The 15,844-nt window shown below is 27.4% G+C and overlaps 1 protein-coding gene across 5 annotated transcripts in view; it reads right to left on the bottom strand.

The window, feature by feature from the left end:
- Positions 1-527: 527 nt before the first annotated feature.
- LOC108750622 (alpha-tocopherol transfer protein-like) overlaps positions 528-15,844 on the bottom strand; it is a 53,768-nt gene continuing 38,451 nt past the window's right edge. For 4 of the 5 annotated variants that reach the window (XM_018490214.1, XM_018490187.1, XM_018490224.1 and 1 more), the window contains exons 2-4: positions 4,863-5,036; positions 1,503-2,056; positions 643-934 (exon numbers count right to left, since the gene is read on the bottom strand). In XM_018490214.1, coding sequence (XP_018345716.1) covers positions 710-934; positions 1,503-2,056; positions 4,863-5,034 — 951 coding nt within the window. In that variant the 5' untranslated portion in view covers positions 5,035-5,036 and the 3' untranslated portion in view covers positions 643-709. The other variant, XM_018490204.1, reaches the window with a different exon arrangement.

Here is a 15,844-nt window from a genome sequence, read left to right as displayed (position 1 = left end):
ACATACATATGCATTTTTAATAAATGATATAAATACATTTCATTTATTATGTACGAAATCTATGCAAAATGTATAATACTTTTATCACATGATTACAGAGTGATTAAGAGTATGTATAAGAAATAAAATTTAAAATTTTTACTGATCTTGAACAAGATCATTGACATGTAATTGATCTCTACTCCGAAAATAAGATCATTGATATGTAATCAATATCAATTTTTTCCGTATCAAAATTAAAAAATAAGTACAGAAATAATGTGATCATTACGTTATGAATAATTACATCACTCTTTCAGCAATGTTACATTTATCTTATACAATTTTGCTAAATTGTTGAAACAAGAAATGAGAATTAAAAGCCTGTACAATAATATATAATATATGTTATAAATAAATTTACAAAGTAAGCAAGGCTTCGTGAAAATAACATTTCGAGGACTGAATATATTATATATATAAGAACGATCTATGATTGTCGTAATTGATATTAAATCTAATATTTTTCCTCGAAAATGTTACGCTTTATAATTGTTTCTTCGTATTTGATCCAAATCTTATTAAATCCATATCTATTTTTTAATGCTTCAAGGCAATTAAGAAACTATGTCTTTTTATAGCCGTACGAACTGATAGCTGCAACAGAAAAAAGATCGTTCTTATAAAAAAGTTTTATTAAAATACACTCACGTCAAATAGGTTTTGAACTTTATTTCAATTTTGTCATTTTGTTCATTTTGTTACTATTATGAAACGAGTGATGCAATTTTCTTTTAGACATACCTTCATATTCCTTGTCAACCTGTATCAGCAAGGAGTACCATTCGGGTCCATTTATCGTTTTTATTTCCAGCGTACCACCGTATTGCGCTGGTAGACATTTCGGCGATATGTATTGATGCAATGATTTGCGATCGGTGCCGTGAAAAATTATCTAGCAGAAGAAAAAAGTAAAAAAATATATAAAAATCGAATTAGCAAATCAAATCATCAATATTTAAGAAAACTAAATCCTACTTGAAATATAATAATTTATCGTTATTATATACTTTTAACTCTGTTTGTTAATCTAAATAACCTATATGCGGCGTATATACATTCTGCAATATTTTACTCTCTTATTAATTTTGTAACCAAATATTATTTTTTAAACAAAATAAATTTTTTAAATTTAGTTTTGTAGGCTACTCCTGTTCTCTTTGAACCATTATGCAGTGTCGCCACAATTTTATAGTGTTCTAAGTGATAAATGTTTTTTGTAACTTTGAGTCTAGAATCGATTGAACATTTTGCCAAATGTAATTATTAAGTCCCAAATTTAAATACTGATTATTAATCAAATTGTTGTATAAATTTAGAAAACATAAATGGGAGTACCATAATATCACCATATTTTCCTCCATATAACTTCTCATCTCTAAATTGCCACAATATTTTTTTAGAATCTGCTGACAAATTGATAGCATAGGTATTGCTAATATTTTGATTCATAATATACTCACTCTATTTTTCAACTTCTCTTTCAGGAACGGTTTGAACAGAGCGAACACCATGTTGAATACATACGGTTGATTTATAATGTGTATGTTTTTTACCCTTAAAGGCATTGCCTCCTGAAGCAAATCGACTATCCTCTTGGCAAACGGCGGGGTAAACTGCCAGGTTTGCTGAAGGGTGAGACCATCCATGTCAAAGATGACAATCGCGCCAGCGATCTGTGTACTCGGCTCCATCATGGCCGCTTCCAAATACAATACACATCCTTTATAAACTTCATCGAGGCTGCACTTGTTGTGCTTCCATTTCTTGCCAAGTTCAATTATCAGTATACGTCGATCGTGTTGATCGCGATTAGGCAGCACAGTTAGAATGTTTTGTTCGAAGACATTTTTCTCTCTACTCGGCTTTAAGTTGTCGTACACATTCGCATGTTTCACTTTGAAGTTGTAATAGTGTTTGATGAGCTTGAAAGATGAGTCGGGATAATATTTGCACGGCCTCAAAAACCTAATCAACCAGGCTTCATTGTCCAACGGGCATTTCAAATCTTTTTCAGCTGTCAAATAAAAATTTTAAATAATTATAAAAAATTTTAAACAGTAGTTATAAAAACAGTAAGTTATAAAAAATACCCAAAAAGTTTAATTCTTACAGTATCATGATCAATTCGGTGTCTTATGATCTTTATTATCGAAAGTATCTCGAATCTGTTCATCTTTTCATCTATTTAAAATGATTACAAAAAGACTTTAAAAATTTACAAACATACTTTTAACTTTGTAGAACAAATGTTTGAATTTCATTTTGGAAAATAATAAAATGTAGTATAATTTAATTATCGAAGAAGTCATAAACAAAGTTATAAATTGGATAAAAATTGCATTTGATTTAAAAATTGTAATTATCTATAATCGAACTGTAATTATTTATTATCTTGTAATTATCTTGTAATTATCTATTATCGAACTGCATATAAAATACTAATTGGTAAACCGGATGGGAAAAGACCATTGGGTAGACCAAGACGTAGATGGGAAGATAATATTAGAATGGACCTTAACGAAATGGGGTACGAGGGTCACAAATGGAGGGATCTTGCTCAGGCACGGGAACAGTGGCGGGACTTTCGAGTTCCTAACGCCTAATAATAATAATAATTATTATTATCTATAATAAATGCATATAAAAATTTCTTTAGGATTTTTTAAATTTAGGTACAAAGTTTTGAAAAAAATTCAAGAATTTCAAATTCTTCAAAAAATAAAATTTTTGAAAAACATAAATATGTATATCCAGAATTGAATTTTGTGCTGTTTATAGCGAAATTGAGAGATAGCTGCGGGGTCATCACATCGCGCATAAATCTCTTCTTTCACAAATTCTCTTTTAAGAGGAGATAAGGATCACCGTGGGTCCAGTCAAAGAAATTTGCTTAAACAGAAATCGATTGGTCACAAAATATCCAGATAAGTATATATAGTAATTTTTGGAACAAACAAATTACAAAAGAAAAATGATATAAAAAATATCATAATCAAATGTCATTAAAAATTTGATTAAAAAGCTTCGCAAATATATTCACGATGATCTGTTAAAATGCGACGTACTTAAGCTTAACGCTCAAAGGCAACTGTTATCAAGCATAGATTGAAGAAAAATGAAAAATAAGCATTTCGAATTAGAGGAGGGTTTATGTTATATAACCGGTATTAGTGATTAGAGATAAATTTTAATTTTTGTATTGCAACTATATTTTTAAAACCTTAAACGCGTTTTTATGGAATAGAAAAACGCGTTTCATATCTTTCAAGTTGGTTAATATAATTTCAGTAATTACTGAATCTATTAATTTCAACTTTCCCGTATATGTAAAACACAAGTCTGTTTATTGCATGAATTGATTTGTTGTAATATGTATAAATTAATTACTTTTTTATAAATATTAAATTAAAACATTTTGTTAAAAAAATCGATACTTACTTTTTAAAACCATATCATTTGAACAGTTGCAATTTTTAATTTATCCTAGTTTACAATATAGTCACACTAATAATAATAATTAGTAATAACTAAAAATTCTTTTGTATCTTTTATTTCGGATAAGGATGTTTTGTAGAGATTTCAGAATAATAACAAAATTATAAAAAATTACCGATTATTCTAAAATCACATTTAATATAATAAATTTATAAATAATATAATAAATTTTTGATGACGATTTACTATCTGGATCACAAAGTTATTTTGAATACTTAAAGCATTCATACAAAAGTATTTAGATATTTGTTAGCATTTTTTAAATTTTAGTTTATAAAAATAAAAGTAATAAAAAAATAAAAAAATAAACTATAAAAATGCGTTGTTCAATAAAAACAGAATGTTAAACATAATATAAACATAATATATGTTATAAACGTAACTTTTATATATATACAGTTGGTTTAAAGTTTAAATATTAACACATTTATAAAAATGACTTCGAGACATTAGACAAATTAGATAGCTGCAATCATAGATCTGTTTTTATTCTGTTTTTCATTTCCTACACTAGACTTGACTAGAGTCCCCAGAGTGCATTCGTTTACGCAGCGGTTAGCGCAGAGAGTAAGTATTTAAATATAATCTTTGTTTAACACTCGATGAATAACAAGGATAAAATAATACTTCTGCGCTAACCGCTGTATAAACGAATGCAGGGATATTGACACGCTGTCAGACATATTTTTGCTCGCTTATACAATTCTATTCTACTCTATCTTTCATCTTAGATTATTTAAATAGTTTGAATTCAACTCTATTGTCGCATATAACAGCAAACAGTCATTTGAATTTAACGACAAACACGGCGATACATTTCCGGTTTCGACTGTTAATGGCGAACGGGCATGCGCGCGAACGCAGTGTCCAGACTTTGTTATAAAGACTCTAGACTTGATTAGATTGTACTAGAACTCTCCTTCTCGCTTTCACCAAATATCAAACATATACCTATCTCACTTTAAGTTCTAAAAATGTACACTAGTTTAGCTATAAAAAATAGACTTAATGTCAGTCACCGACGCATGTTTTTATATATTTTATTTTTAAATTTACGTAATATAAAAATAAATAAACATTTAGCCATATCAAAATTTGCCGATACTTACTATAAATACGTACAAATAGATAGCGTAAAAGAATATATGCAGCAGTGTCTTAAAAAAAAAAAAATATTCTCCAAAATATAAGCCACATTTTTATGTTCTACACTGGAATACTCTTTAACGTGTTGCTATTTACAATTCATATTTTATTTTATATTTTTTATTTCGTATTTCATAATCTTTACGTTAACTTAACAGATTTTTTTATATTCACGCTACCTTTTAATAATTCTTGCAGGCGTGTTATCGACTGTTTTTGTATCTCAGGAGACTCTCTTAATTCCTTTCTTGCTACTTCCTGCAATTCTGGATTAGGAGGCCCGAGCTCGAATTCGAGCTTAAAATCGCCAATTTTTATGAACGGCACTTCAGTGAGGTCCGATAACATCATTTCTGAAAAAGTGGTAACATATTAGTAAGCCCCTCTCTTTTAGCTAATTTTATTCTATTTTTTTTAACAGATATTTTCTAACAGCAATAGTAAACACTTGTCGATTTATGGTCACAATTAATTGCTAATTTGTGCCAGTTTATTAATAAGATAAAATATAAAGAGTATTTATAATGTGGAAGAAAAATTTTGCAAATAATATTGTTTCAATTTTAATTACACATAAAAAGATATAAAAATATAAAGAGTTAATGAAATTTTTTAGAGGGAGGAGTGCAGGAGAATTTTACGGTTAAAGATGAGATTTTTACAGTTAAATTGGTAACGAAATTTATAAATTTATTTCAAGGAAGATTCAAAGGAACACTGTTATTCGTTTAAATGTTATTTATTACTAAATTTGAGTTGTAAAAAATTAATTTGTAATACAAAATTTATCAAAAATAATTTACTAAAAATATTGAAGTCTTCTGTCATTAAAAACAGACCTGAAAATTTTGAGTTTTGCAATGGAATATGCTTTTTTGTATCAAGGTTTGGATTTAGTTTTTCTCAGTGCATTTTGGTTTGTAGATTAAAATCTAAAACAGACATTAGAAAAATGCTATTACAAAATAGTAACAATGTAAATATTTGTCGATTTTTATGCAAAAATTAGAGTTTTATGCTTATATTGTTACTATTTTGTATAATAATATGTTTCTAATAGTTTATTTTAGATTCAATCTATGGAATTTCCTGAGAAAAAGTAGTTTAGAAAATAACAAATTTTGTTAGAAATTATGAAATCGTGATAACAAAACGCGTAGTACTTCACAGTTTTTGGGTCTGTTTTCAATAATAATAAATTATATTTCTAATGAATCTTGCATTACAATTTAATTGTATTACAATTTAATTTTGTATTATAATTTAATTTTCTACATCTTATAGAGAACAACATTTAAAAACATTAGAGTTTTATAATACAATTTAATTTTCCACATCTTATAAAGAACTATGTCATTTATTCCTTTTCCTGAAATAAATTCACAAATTTTGCTTCCAAATTAAAACTCTTATCCCTTCTTTAATCATCTAGTTTTTTATCTTATATTGTCTATTTGATCTGAAATATTAAACTCAAGCAAGTCTACAATAATATAATATACTTAGAATATATAATCACTGATAATAATCATCAATACGTTGACGTAATATATTTATATTCTAATATTACACGAGCGGTAAGCAAGAACAACTGACGCTTGCAATGAATCAAGCGATATTGTCAGCAGTTGCGTAAATCAATAAAAAACACGTTTTTATCCTTCATAGAAACGATAGTTAATTAATGTAAATAGTCAACCGAATATAGAGGCTACGGATTAAAACTTCTCATTGGCGCGTCACGTTCATGCGAACTGTCATTGGAAACGTGACTCAGCAATGATGGTGTATGGAAACATTCGGAGAAGTCGTTCTGTGTGGCCAGAGAAATATTTTGAAGTCTTAAACAATTATAATTACATTTGTACAATATTGCGTAATTATGATTATCCAAAAAGTCCATATAGATCTTTAAGAAAATTCGAATTATTTTAATTATTTTCTATGTTATTTGCTGTATATATATAAGCGAATAAAGATTATATAAGAAAAAGAAACCATATTATATATCACATAACATATATAACATATTTTATACATATATAATTATATTTATTTATATATAATTATATATGTAAATTTTACTGAAAAGCAAAAAGAATTTATACAACAGATATACGTATATGTTATACACATATCTATTAAAATCGAAAAAATACAACAAAACGTTGTTGATGCTGTATCAATAATGCCTACTGGTCATCACATTAGTTTTTCTTCGTGATTGATAACTATCGAAAAAATGAAATTTATTCCATCGATGGCATTACGTATATTAATCACAGTATAATTTTGCCGCGTATTCTTGATCTACGTCCTTGACCATTATATAATTCTTATAGAGCAGTTAATTGTAAAAAATGATAAATGTGTAAATTAAAAACACTTCAACAGGTTGTCCTACACTAAAAGAAAAGATTGGTTATTGCGGCAAATTAGATGATAAAATATGGCATAGCATTTTAAATTGGCTGTTGCAATCAATTGAAAATGCTATGTCATATTGGCTCTATTCAGCCAATCTTTTCTTTCAGTGTATAAATTTATCTCTTTATATAAAGAAGATATATATGAACGTGTCAAAGAAGTGGCACTATTGCTTGCTGATATAATGCTTGACAATTTTAGATACCGCACAATAATATTATTATTAGACTTTATATAATATTACCATTATTTAAAATATGATCATATTATCATAAAATATGATAATATTATCATTACGTGATATGAATCGACATTGATGACTTAGAAAAACAGACTTTGAGAGAGGACCTTGACTCTGCGGAAAAAAGGAAAGTGATGTAAGGCTTTTAACAAGTTCTTGTGTAACTTTTCAACCTGTTTTCTCTTTAAGGTGCAACTGAAAAGCGTAAGGTAAAAAAAATGATGTATTGTATATGTAAAGAATGATTTTGCTGAAATATTTAAAAATTCAGATAGATACAGATCCGAAAAGAAGTTTTATTGGAGCATAAAATACATTATACAGGAAATTTAAACATAATGATCAGTGTAAAAAATTATAACATTCTAACAACCAGTTTAAGCGTCTTACATAATTATATTGATAATTTAATAAAATTTGTTTTTAGATCTGAGGCATTCTTCATCAAACCAAGTCACCTTTAACACATCGTCATTTTAAATATTTTTTTTAATTTGCTGATATATTCTGTAGATGAAAATATGAGACTCGTGTTTCGCGAAAAAAATTAGAGATTTTTTTTGTGAAGTTATTCACGCTTATAAGTTTCAGAAATTCGTAAAGATTACTTATTACTGTGACATTAAAATTATATAAACATTAAAATTATATCATCCAAGATGTAAGAATACAAGGTGTACTGTTACGCATAATGGCGATAGCAATACTGGAAACAACCAATCAAATTTTGGTCTCTATGAAATTTCCTGCGTATAATAGCGCTGACGTATTGGAATAGCCAATCAAATTTTTATCTCAAATTCACTCTTCTTCTATCGAGAAAGGTATACGTTGTCTTCTTATATCATGATATCATCGAAATCATTAGTATGCAATACCGTGCCTTTACATAACAAAATTTTTTAATTATATCGTTCATTCAAATTTTATTTTAAAATTTTCGAGATTAATTCGTAATTGAAGTGGGAATATGATGATATTTTAATAAAATTTTTAAATTGAGTTAATGAAAAAAATGTTAATAAAAAATGTAAACAGATGGAAAATGATTTATTTATACAAAAATCATAAATTAAAAATAACCTAGAACAATTTAAGATCTTTCTCTTGCATTTTTTTTTGTACAACTAATAGTTTCGACGATAATAATTTTAATGTTCGCATGAGCGACGTTTCTTGTAAATTTCTGTAACTTATAAGAGTGAATAATTTCACAAAAAAAATCTCAATTTTTTTTCGCCAAACACGTGTCTCATATTTTTATCTGTAGAATATGTCAACGAATTTAAAAAAAAAATGACAATGTTTCAAAAGTGTCCAATTTGACGTGGAATGCCTCATCTAAATATCTAGTTTAATTTTTACTTTAGCAAATTGGTTTTTTTGTATATGTGTTACAGAAACTTCTCAAAAAATTTGATAACTTCGAAAGTAGGTATATTTTACTTTCACAAAAAGTTTATTACACTTTATAACATACAATATGTGTTTATTACACACTTGTAATAAATGATTATTTGTTGGAATGTTGTATTCATGCAATTAAACGTGTTTGCAATGTTACACTGAAGGAAATATTTTGGTATGAATAACGTACATTTTATTTTGTTGATATGTGACTAATAAAAACTTTCTTACTTTTTTATTTAGAAATTGTGTTTTTCTAATAAAAATTTGGTTAAAACAATACAATTTTTGGTTTGACTAACCAATTTTTAACAAATGATTATTACATATACCAAATCTTTCTCAGTGCATGCATACTGAGAGATAACGTCATTTTGTAAAGTGTGATAAAAAGTACAATACCATGCACCTAAAGAAAGGTTATATTTAAATTTAAAAAATCATTTCTGTTGTTAATTTTTTTAAGTTAAAGTGAAAATATCTTTGAGGAGAAAATAAAAGTTTATTTGATTTCAAGAAATGATTTTCAAATCAAAGAAACTTTCCTTTAATGCACAAATTTCTTTGATTCAAACACATTATTTTAATCAAAGAAATGTTTCTTTAAGTGTGTAAAAAATGTAACATATTAATACGCACATATTAAAAATTTCTAAAAAAATTCGTTACTTTCGAAAGCAATACATTTTACTTTCACGAAGTTTTCGATATGTTTTTCTTGTAAAAAACAATCGTGCCGAAAAAGTACAACCTTGCAATGAAATGTTTGCAGCGTTGTGCATGCCGGAAGATAACTTTATCTTTAAAGCGTGATCATCAAAAAGCGTCACGTAGAAAACGTAGCATGTTAGCTACGTTTTTCACAAGTCAACAGGAACTTCCAAAAAATTCTAAATTTTCGAAAGCAATGTACTTTTTTTCTTTAAAGTTTACAATATGTTTGATACACTTGTAAACGATCGTTCGCCGGAATGTTGCAACTCTGCACTGAATCATGTTTTGCAGCGTTATGTACGTTGAAAGATAACGCAGTCTACTCGCGCACACACAGAAAAATACACAAGTAATAATTATTTCAAGCATTTCAAAAGTTTACATTCGCAAATCTATCATAAGTTCATTACAAACATTAAATTTATTCAAAATATTAATCCTAGTAAGTTTAATACTTCAATTAAGTTTATTAAATTAAAAGAAATTTGCTTATTATTGTATAAAAAGTTCGTTTCTTCAATCAATTTTATATTTTAGTATTGTTTAGAAGAAAATAAATTCTTGTCTTTCGAGTATATAATGAGTTTTTCTGAAATTTTGTAATAAGTATATTTTAAGATTATTATCAAGAAAATATTCTTTGTTAAAGATAACTGTACTTAAAGGAAAGAAAATAAATTGAGTAATCACTTTTCTTAGCAGTAGATTAATTTTTTCTGTGTGTACTTGTTCTTTAGTACGCATCGCTTGCTATACTAATGTCATTTATTAATTTACATGCGAACGAGTTAGTACACTACTGCTATCAGTTTCTGTTGGTCGCGCACACCTTATCGTGACTTATAGACAAGTGCAATGTGCGCATGTTTTTTTATTTTAAATTTCCTCGCGAAGGCTAACAATCTATTTGTATGCGCGCGCTACGCGTAACGATTACGAAATATCAGATTTGAGATGAAGAACGATGTAATGTTACATTATGCGCCTGAACTTGCGATTTTGCAGGATGCAATTATGCAACGCCTAAGCCGAACGTTATTATATACGGTGCAGCGAGATAATTTCGCGATTGCACGCAAGACAGTCACTATTTTCTATGCGGCGCATTGTGCGACGGATTGCAAATTAATTCAGACTCTTGATCGTACGATTGCGTCCACGTAGGAATTGATTACGATGATATTCTTATATTGTAAATTGATAAATGCTAACACGAGTCTCGCGGTATTATACAAAATGCATATACATTGTAATTATACGTCGAAAAAAATTATTATTTGTCAGCGCGGTGGAGCATCTTAATTCAATTCCATTCCACATGCAATATAAAATTACATAAAGATGCATATTAATCAGAAACAGAAGTTATTTGGAATCGCGTGGAATTTTTGACGCAGCTTTTTTCTACATTTTGCACTTATCTAATATATGAGGATCGTAATAAGCAATGCATATTTATATATAATGTAGCTTACTTAATGTTTTAAAGATTATTGGGTTTATAAATATTTTTTTATATGTTGGGAAATACTAAGAAGTAATTTCGTTACGCACATTTAAAAAAAAACGCGCATACATTGACACTTGATCGAGTTGTTTGCATACAAAACATGTCATGGCAAACTGCATTTCAAGTTCGGAGTTAAGTGCTTCGTCTTCTACAAAGTCGTTTACAAGGCACTTCTGCTTTAATGATATATCGATCTTTTATATACAATATTCATTGATATAGAAGGACAGAAATGATTTCTTCTGAATAAAAATGTTAAGGTAATTAATTTAAGATTACTGAAGTAATCTTTAAGTTATGAATCGCTAAAAAGCAATGAATTATTGCAAAGTAAATTTTAAAGATAGATATATATAAAGAACTATTTTTTAATCAACTTTAAATATATACTAAATTAACTATGTAATATTTGACAATACAATTATTTGATATAATTAATGATATATTAATAATATGGTTAGGTATTATATAAATAATCAATCAATAATTAAGGTACTTTATTGTATAATTGTTTTGATATAATTAATGATTACGTATTTGTGTTAAAATGTTATTTAAAAAAAAAAAGGATATTGTGAGAAAATAATCCAGAAATGGTTTATTAAATATATTTCAATCTCATAAACACAAATATATTTAGATGGTGCTTAGAAATAAAGCATGTTCTAGATATTCCCTTTTACTGTTTTACTATTTGGCAATCACGAATACTCAAGTGCACTTTACCTCGCTTTCGGGATGACTATTATGTAAACAACTGGCAGCCAACCAAACATCCTTTCACGAATTGCGAAAAGCGTATATTGGAGAGCAAATTAACAATTTCCGCTAGCGTTTGATTTCTATATCGAAATATTTCAATGCAAAGATGATAGAATAACTCTACTGTAAAAATAAAACATAGTTTTTTCTCTTTCTTCGCTTTTTTATTTTTTCTCTATAATCATTATATTCTATTCCATGTTACTTCATCTTCATTTTTATTTTCTACACCGATTATAACTACTTTCTGTTATATTTTAATTTATTTTTTGTATTCTTAAAAGGCTTTCCATAGAATTTGTATTAAACGCTTTCTCTCTCTCTCTCTCTCTCTCTCTCTCTCTCTCTCTCTTATTATTGAAATAATATTTCCAAATAAAAACCATCAGATCTTATTTTATCTTTTAATGATATAACCCAATATTTTACCGCAAAGAATATTCGAATAAAGTTACGGAAAATACTCCTATAATTGTATCTTTTAATAACTTTCTGTGTGATTAAAGCACGTCTTACATTGGAGATCGCTCTGTAATGAATTTTCGTGAAAGAAAATGACAAGTAATTGCTTAGTCCGTCAAAATACAAGTCATCAATTGGGACTTTGACAGTATTTATGCACGTGGATGCGATATCTTCGCAAGAAGTCGGGAAAGGTGTGACAGAGAGGGGAGAGGAAGAAAAATCGAAGAAGAAGATACTTTATTTATCGTTTGACATTTACGACTTCGCGAACTATCTTGAAGATGTCTGGCTTGAAAATTTCGCGTTTGTGGGGATTTATGAAAATTGTAATTACACAGGACAGGAAGTAGGAACGAATACGTCCACAAAATAAAGGTGCGCCATAAATGGAAGGTCAAATATTTCTTCGTGCATAATATGCCATGAAGCCACATCCAGCTAACGGGAAATACAATGTTGATGACTTCTCTCGAATCAATTCGCTCTCGCAAATCTCTTAGAAATTATCGTTTCCTTAAAAGCGAATTTATCAACGGCGACTATGTAAGTTGCGACATCGAGATGTTCTATTGAGATTTCAGAGCAAGAATACGGAATAAGTTTATAATAATAAGATACGCTTTAAATATAGTCGTCTCTAAAAAGAAAAAGAAAACTGGTATATTCCGAAAAATAAAATTGGTATAGTCCGTTCCTATTTCTAAACCGTTTTGTAATGTTAAGTAATGTTTTAAGATGTTAATACGATTCTTGATTCGTGACATTTTAAGAATGTCTTAAATATAAAAATTGACTCAGAATAGATTTATAAGTACTGCAGATTCTTCATTTTTTCAGGTATAACAAAAAATGATAACGTCAAGTTGACATCAAATGGAAATTATTTTAGGTAAAATTATATTTGTTTGACAATAATTTTGTGATAAATTCTTGAATGATTTTGAAAAGGATTTAAATTAAAAAAATTTTTTTAATTAAGAAAATCACTTAAAAATCATTATTATGTCAAGAATTTATCACAGAATTATCGTCAAAAAATGAAATCGAGTGACACCATTATAATTTTTTCTAAAATAACTTCTATTTGATATTATGTTAATTTTATTACAATATTATACCTGGATTATGCTCACTCTGAATTTTATATACATACTTTTATAAGATTAGACAGTAATAATATTTCACTGTTTAATATTTCATTACTTAACCTTGATTTCGTGTAAACATAAGACATAAGCTGCGATGCTTTATCCATGCCAACTATTGCCAAATTGCATAATATTGATGAAATCGACACGTCCTGTCAATACAACATACGAATGAAAAATGACAAATAATATAATTACAAGATTACACAATTCTCTTTCTGACGATAATGAATAATGTATAAGCTTCGTTTTCTCTTTCTTCTTTTCCGTTTCTACACGTCATTTTTGTCTGTAGATTTGTTCGCTTATTTACACTTTTTGTACTCAGTATTTTCGTTTTCTTTTCTTAACATCCAAATATATATTTATCTCGTGTACAAATTTCTAGAGAATTTTAAGCAACGCAAACAAATCTTATACAACCACGTGCGTATATTCAACAAAGATAAAAGGTACTTTAGCTTGTTAATTTAGAAATGACTAGCTTTTTTCATCATTCTTTGTGAGAGAAGTTTAATCACAAATGACTCGAGGAGATTGTAAATAAAAAACACTACGTGAATATTTTTACATTTTTGCGTTATCATCAATAAAAAAGATCCTGCATTTTCTCGTGAATGTCATTTTCCACGGGATATCATCTTGAAGCGATTCGACAGAGTGCTGTTTATGCACTGTATTTATGTCACGGTCACGAAGAGATCGTTTCGTGGGATTCAGGACCAGTTATGAACCTCAAGTTACTCTTGGAGCGCAAATATCAAAAGAACTAAATATAATCTTTGCACTGAGAATAAAGTTATCCAGAAAGATATTCCTTGCTTCTATGAAATTGATGTTTCAGGATACTATTGTAGAATATTTGTAAACAACTTGATTAATTCTTTAAATCAACTTTAAATCTTGATACTAATAAATTATTTTTATGTTCTTTTAAAGATCTTTACATATAAATATTAATAATATAATAAGCTAAGACACAACGTTACAAATATAATAATGAGCTTATTGTATTGATATATATTTTAAATTTATAGAAAACACAAAATAATTCTATTGAGAGTGATCTATAATGAGAAAAATGTTTTAATTGTATCAACAAGATGTGTATAATAGAATGTATTTAGTAAGATTAAACAGAATCTTTGGTTATTATAATTGCTTGATATTTTATAGCAAGAATGATTATAGACTTAACTATGTAAGAATTTGGTTAATACATTTTTGGTTGGAAAATTTCTAGTTATATTAATTGGACTAAAAAAAGTTTCGCTGAAACTTAAATAAATTAAACAAATTAAATAAATTAATATGATTATCAAAGAGTTTTCTAGTATATTTGATAAAAGAGGATTGATCATGTTAATTTAGTAATTTCTAAAAGAAAATTTGATTTGTTTATTCTTGCAATAGATATTGATTGAATTTATCAGATTTCAAACTCATGGATTAAAATAAATTAGAAGTCTATTTTGTAATTTTTAATACATACACAACTGTAACTATAGTACTACAGTCTCGTAGTGCAACTTTTTTACCATGTATAAAACCTACTCAATGACATCTACAAGTTACAGAATAGGCTTCTTAGAATAAATTGCTCGTAAATTAAAAATCTTATACTGCGCTACATAAAATATATACTGCTACATAAAAATCTAGCAGATTTTTTCATTATTTTTCCATTATGATCTTTACATGTATAATCTCAAATAGCAAAGAAAAATGTTGTAGCAATTAAAAGAAATTATATCGTTATCTGTTCAATTAGCTTGCTAGATCTGAAAGAAGATAATTGAGAAATGAGCGCAAAAAGTCCCGTATGTTTTTGTTGGAGAGAAGTTGCAGGAATTCTAAAAAAAATAGCGAGTTGGGAAATCCGAATGGTTTATAATAAAATGATTTGTAAATCGTTCCAATAAGTAAAGTTAAATCACTCTAATAATTTATTTTGATAAATATTCGGTTGACTTAAACAATAATTTAAAAATTCAAGAATTCGATTGTCTTATACAATAATTTAAGAATTCAAGAATACTTAGTAAAAAAATCATTGTGTACTATTAATTTTTGATCGTTTTTTTTTCTTTCTTCTTGCAAAAAAACAAATTGTAAACCGTTTTCGCGTCTTTAATTTTGCACGTCATCTATGCGCGATAGATATAAAATATTTTTTCTATCTCTATGTAATGCATAATAATCGAATTTGATACATATGCATGAAGAACAAAAAAAAAACTTCTTTGTAATTGAGATATTATGAATAAAAAATGCATCTGTATTTTCCTTTTCTTATATCTTTTTTCTTACTTTCAATAAGTACAGGATACATATATAGTAAGTAATAAATATGAATACTTTATTCAAACATTAAGTTATCTCTTTTAAAAGTTTTTAATTTACAATAGCTTTATCACATATTTCTAACTTATTACATATAAACCCAGGAAAAACATTTTATATATATAAACATATTTTATATACAAT

The sequence above is a fragment of the Trachymyrmex septentrionalis genome, unplaced genomic scaffold (genome assembly GCF_001594115.1).
Source record: "Trachymyrmex septentrionalis isolate Tsep2-gDNA-1 unplaced genomic scaffold, Tsep1.0 scaffold11, whole genome shotgun sequence".
Classification (NCBI taxonomy): domain Eukaryota; kingdom Metazoa; phylum Arthropoda; class Insecta; order Hymenoptera; family Formicidae; genus Trachymyrmex; species Trachymyrmex septentrionalis.
Note: the sequence above shows the minus strand (reverse complement) of the source record. Positions and strands in the feature narration are given on the sequence as shown.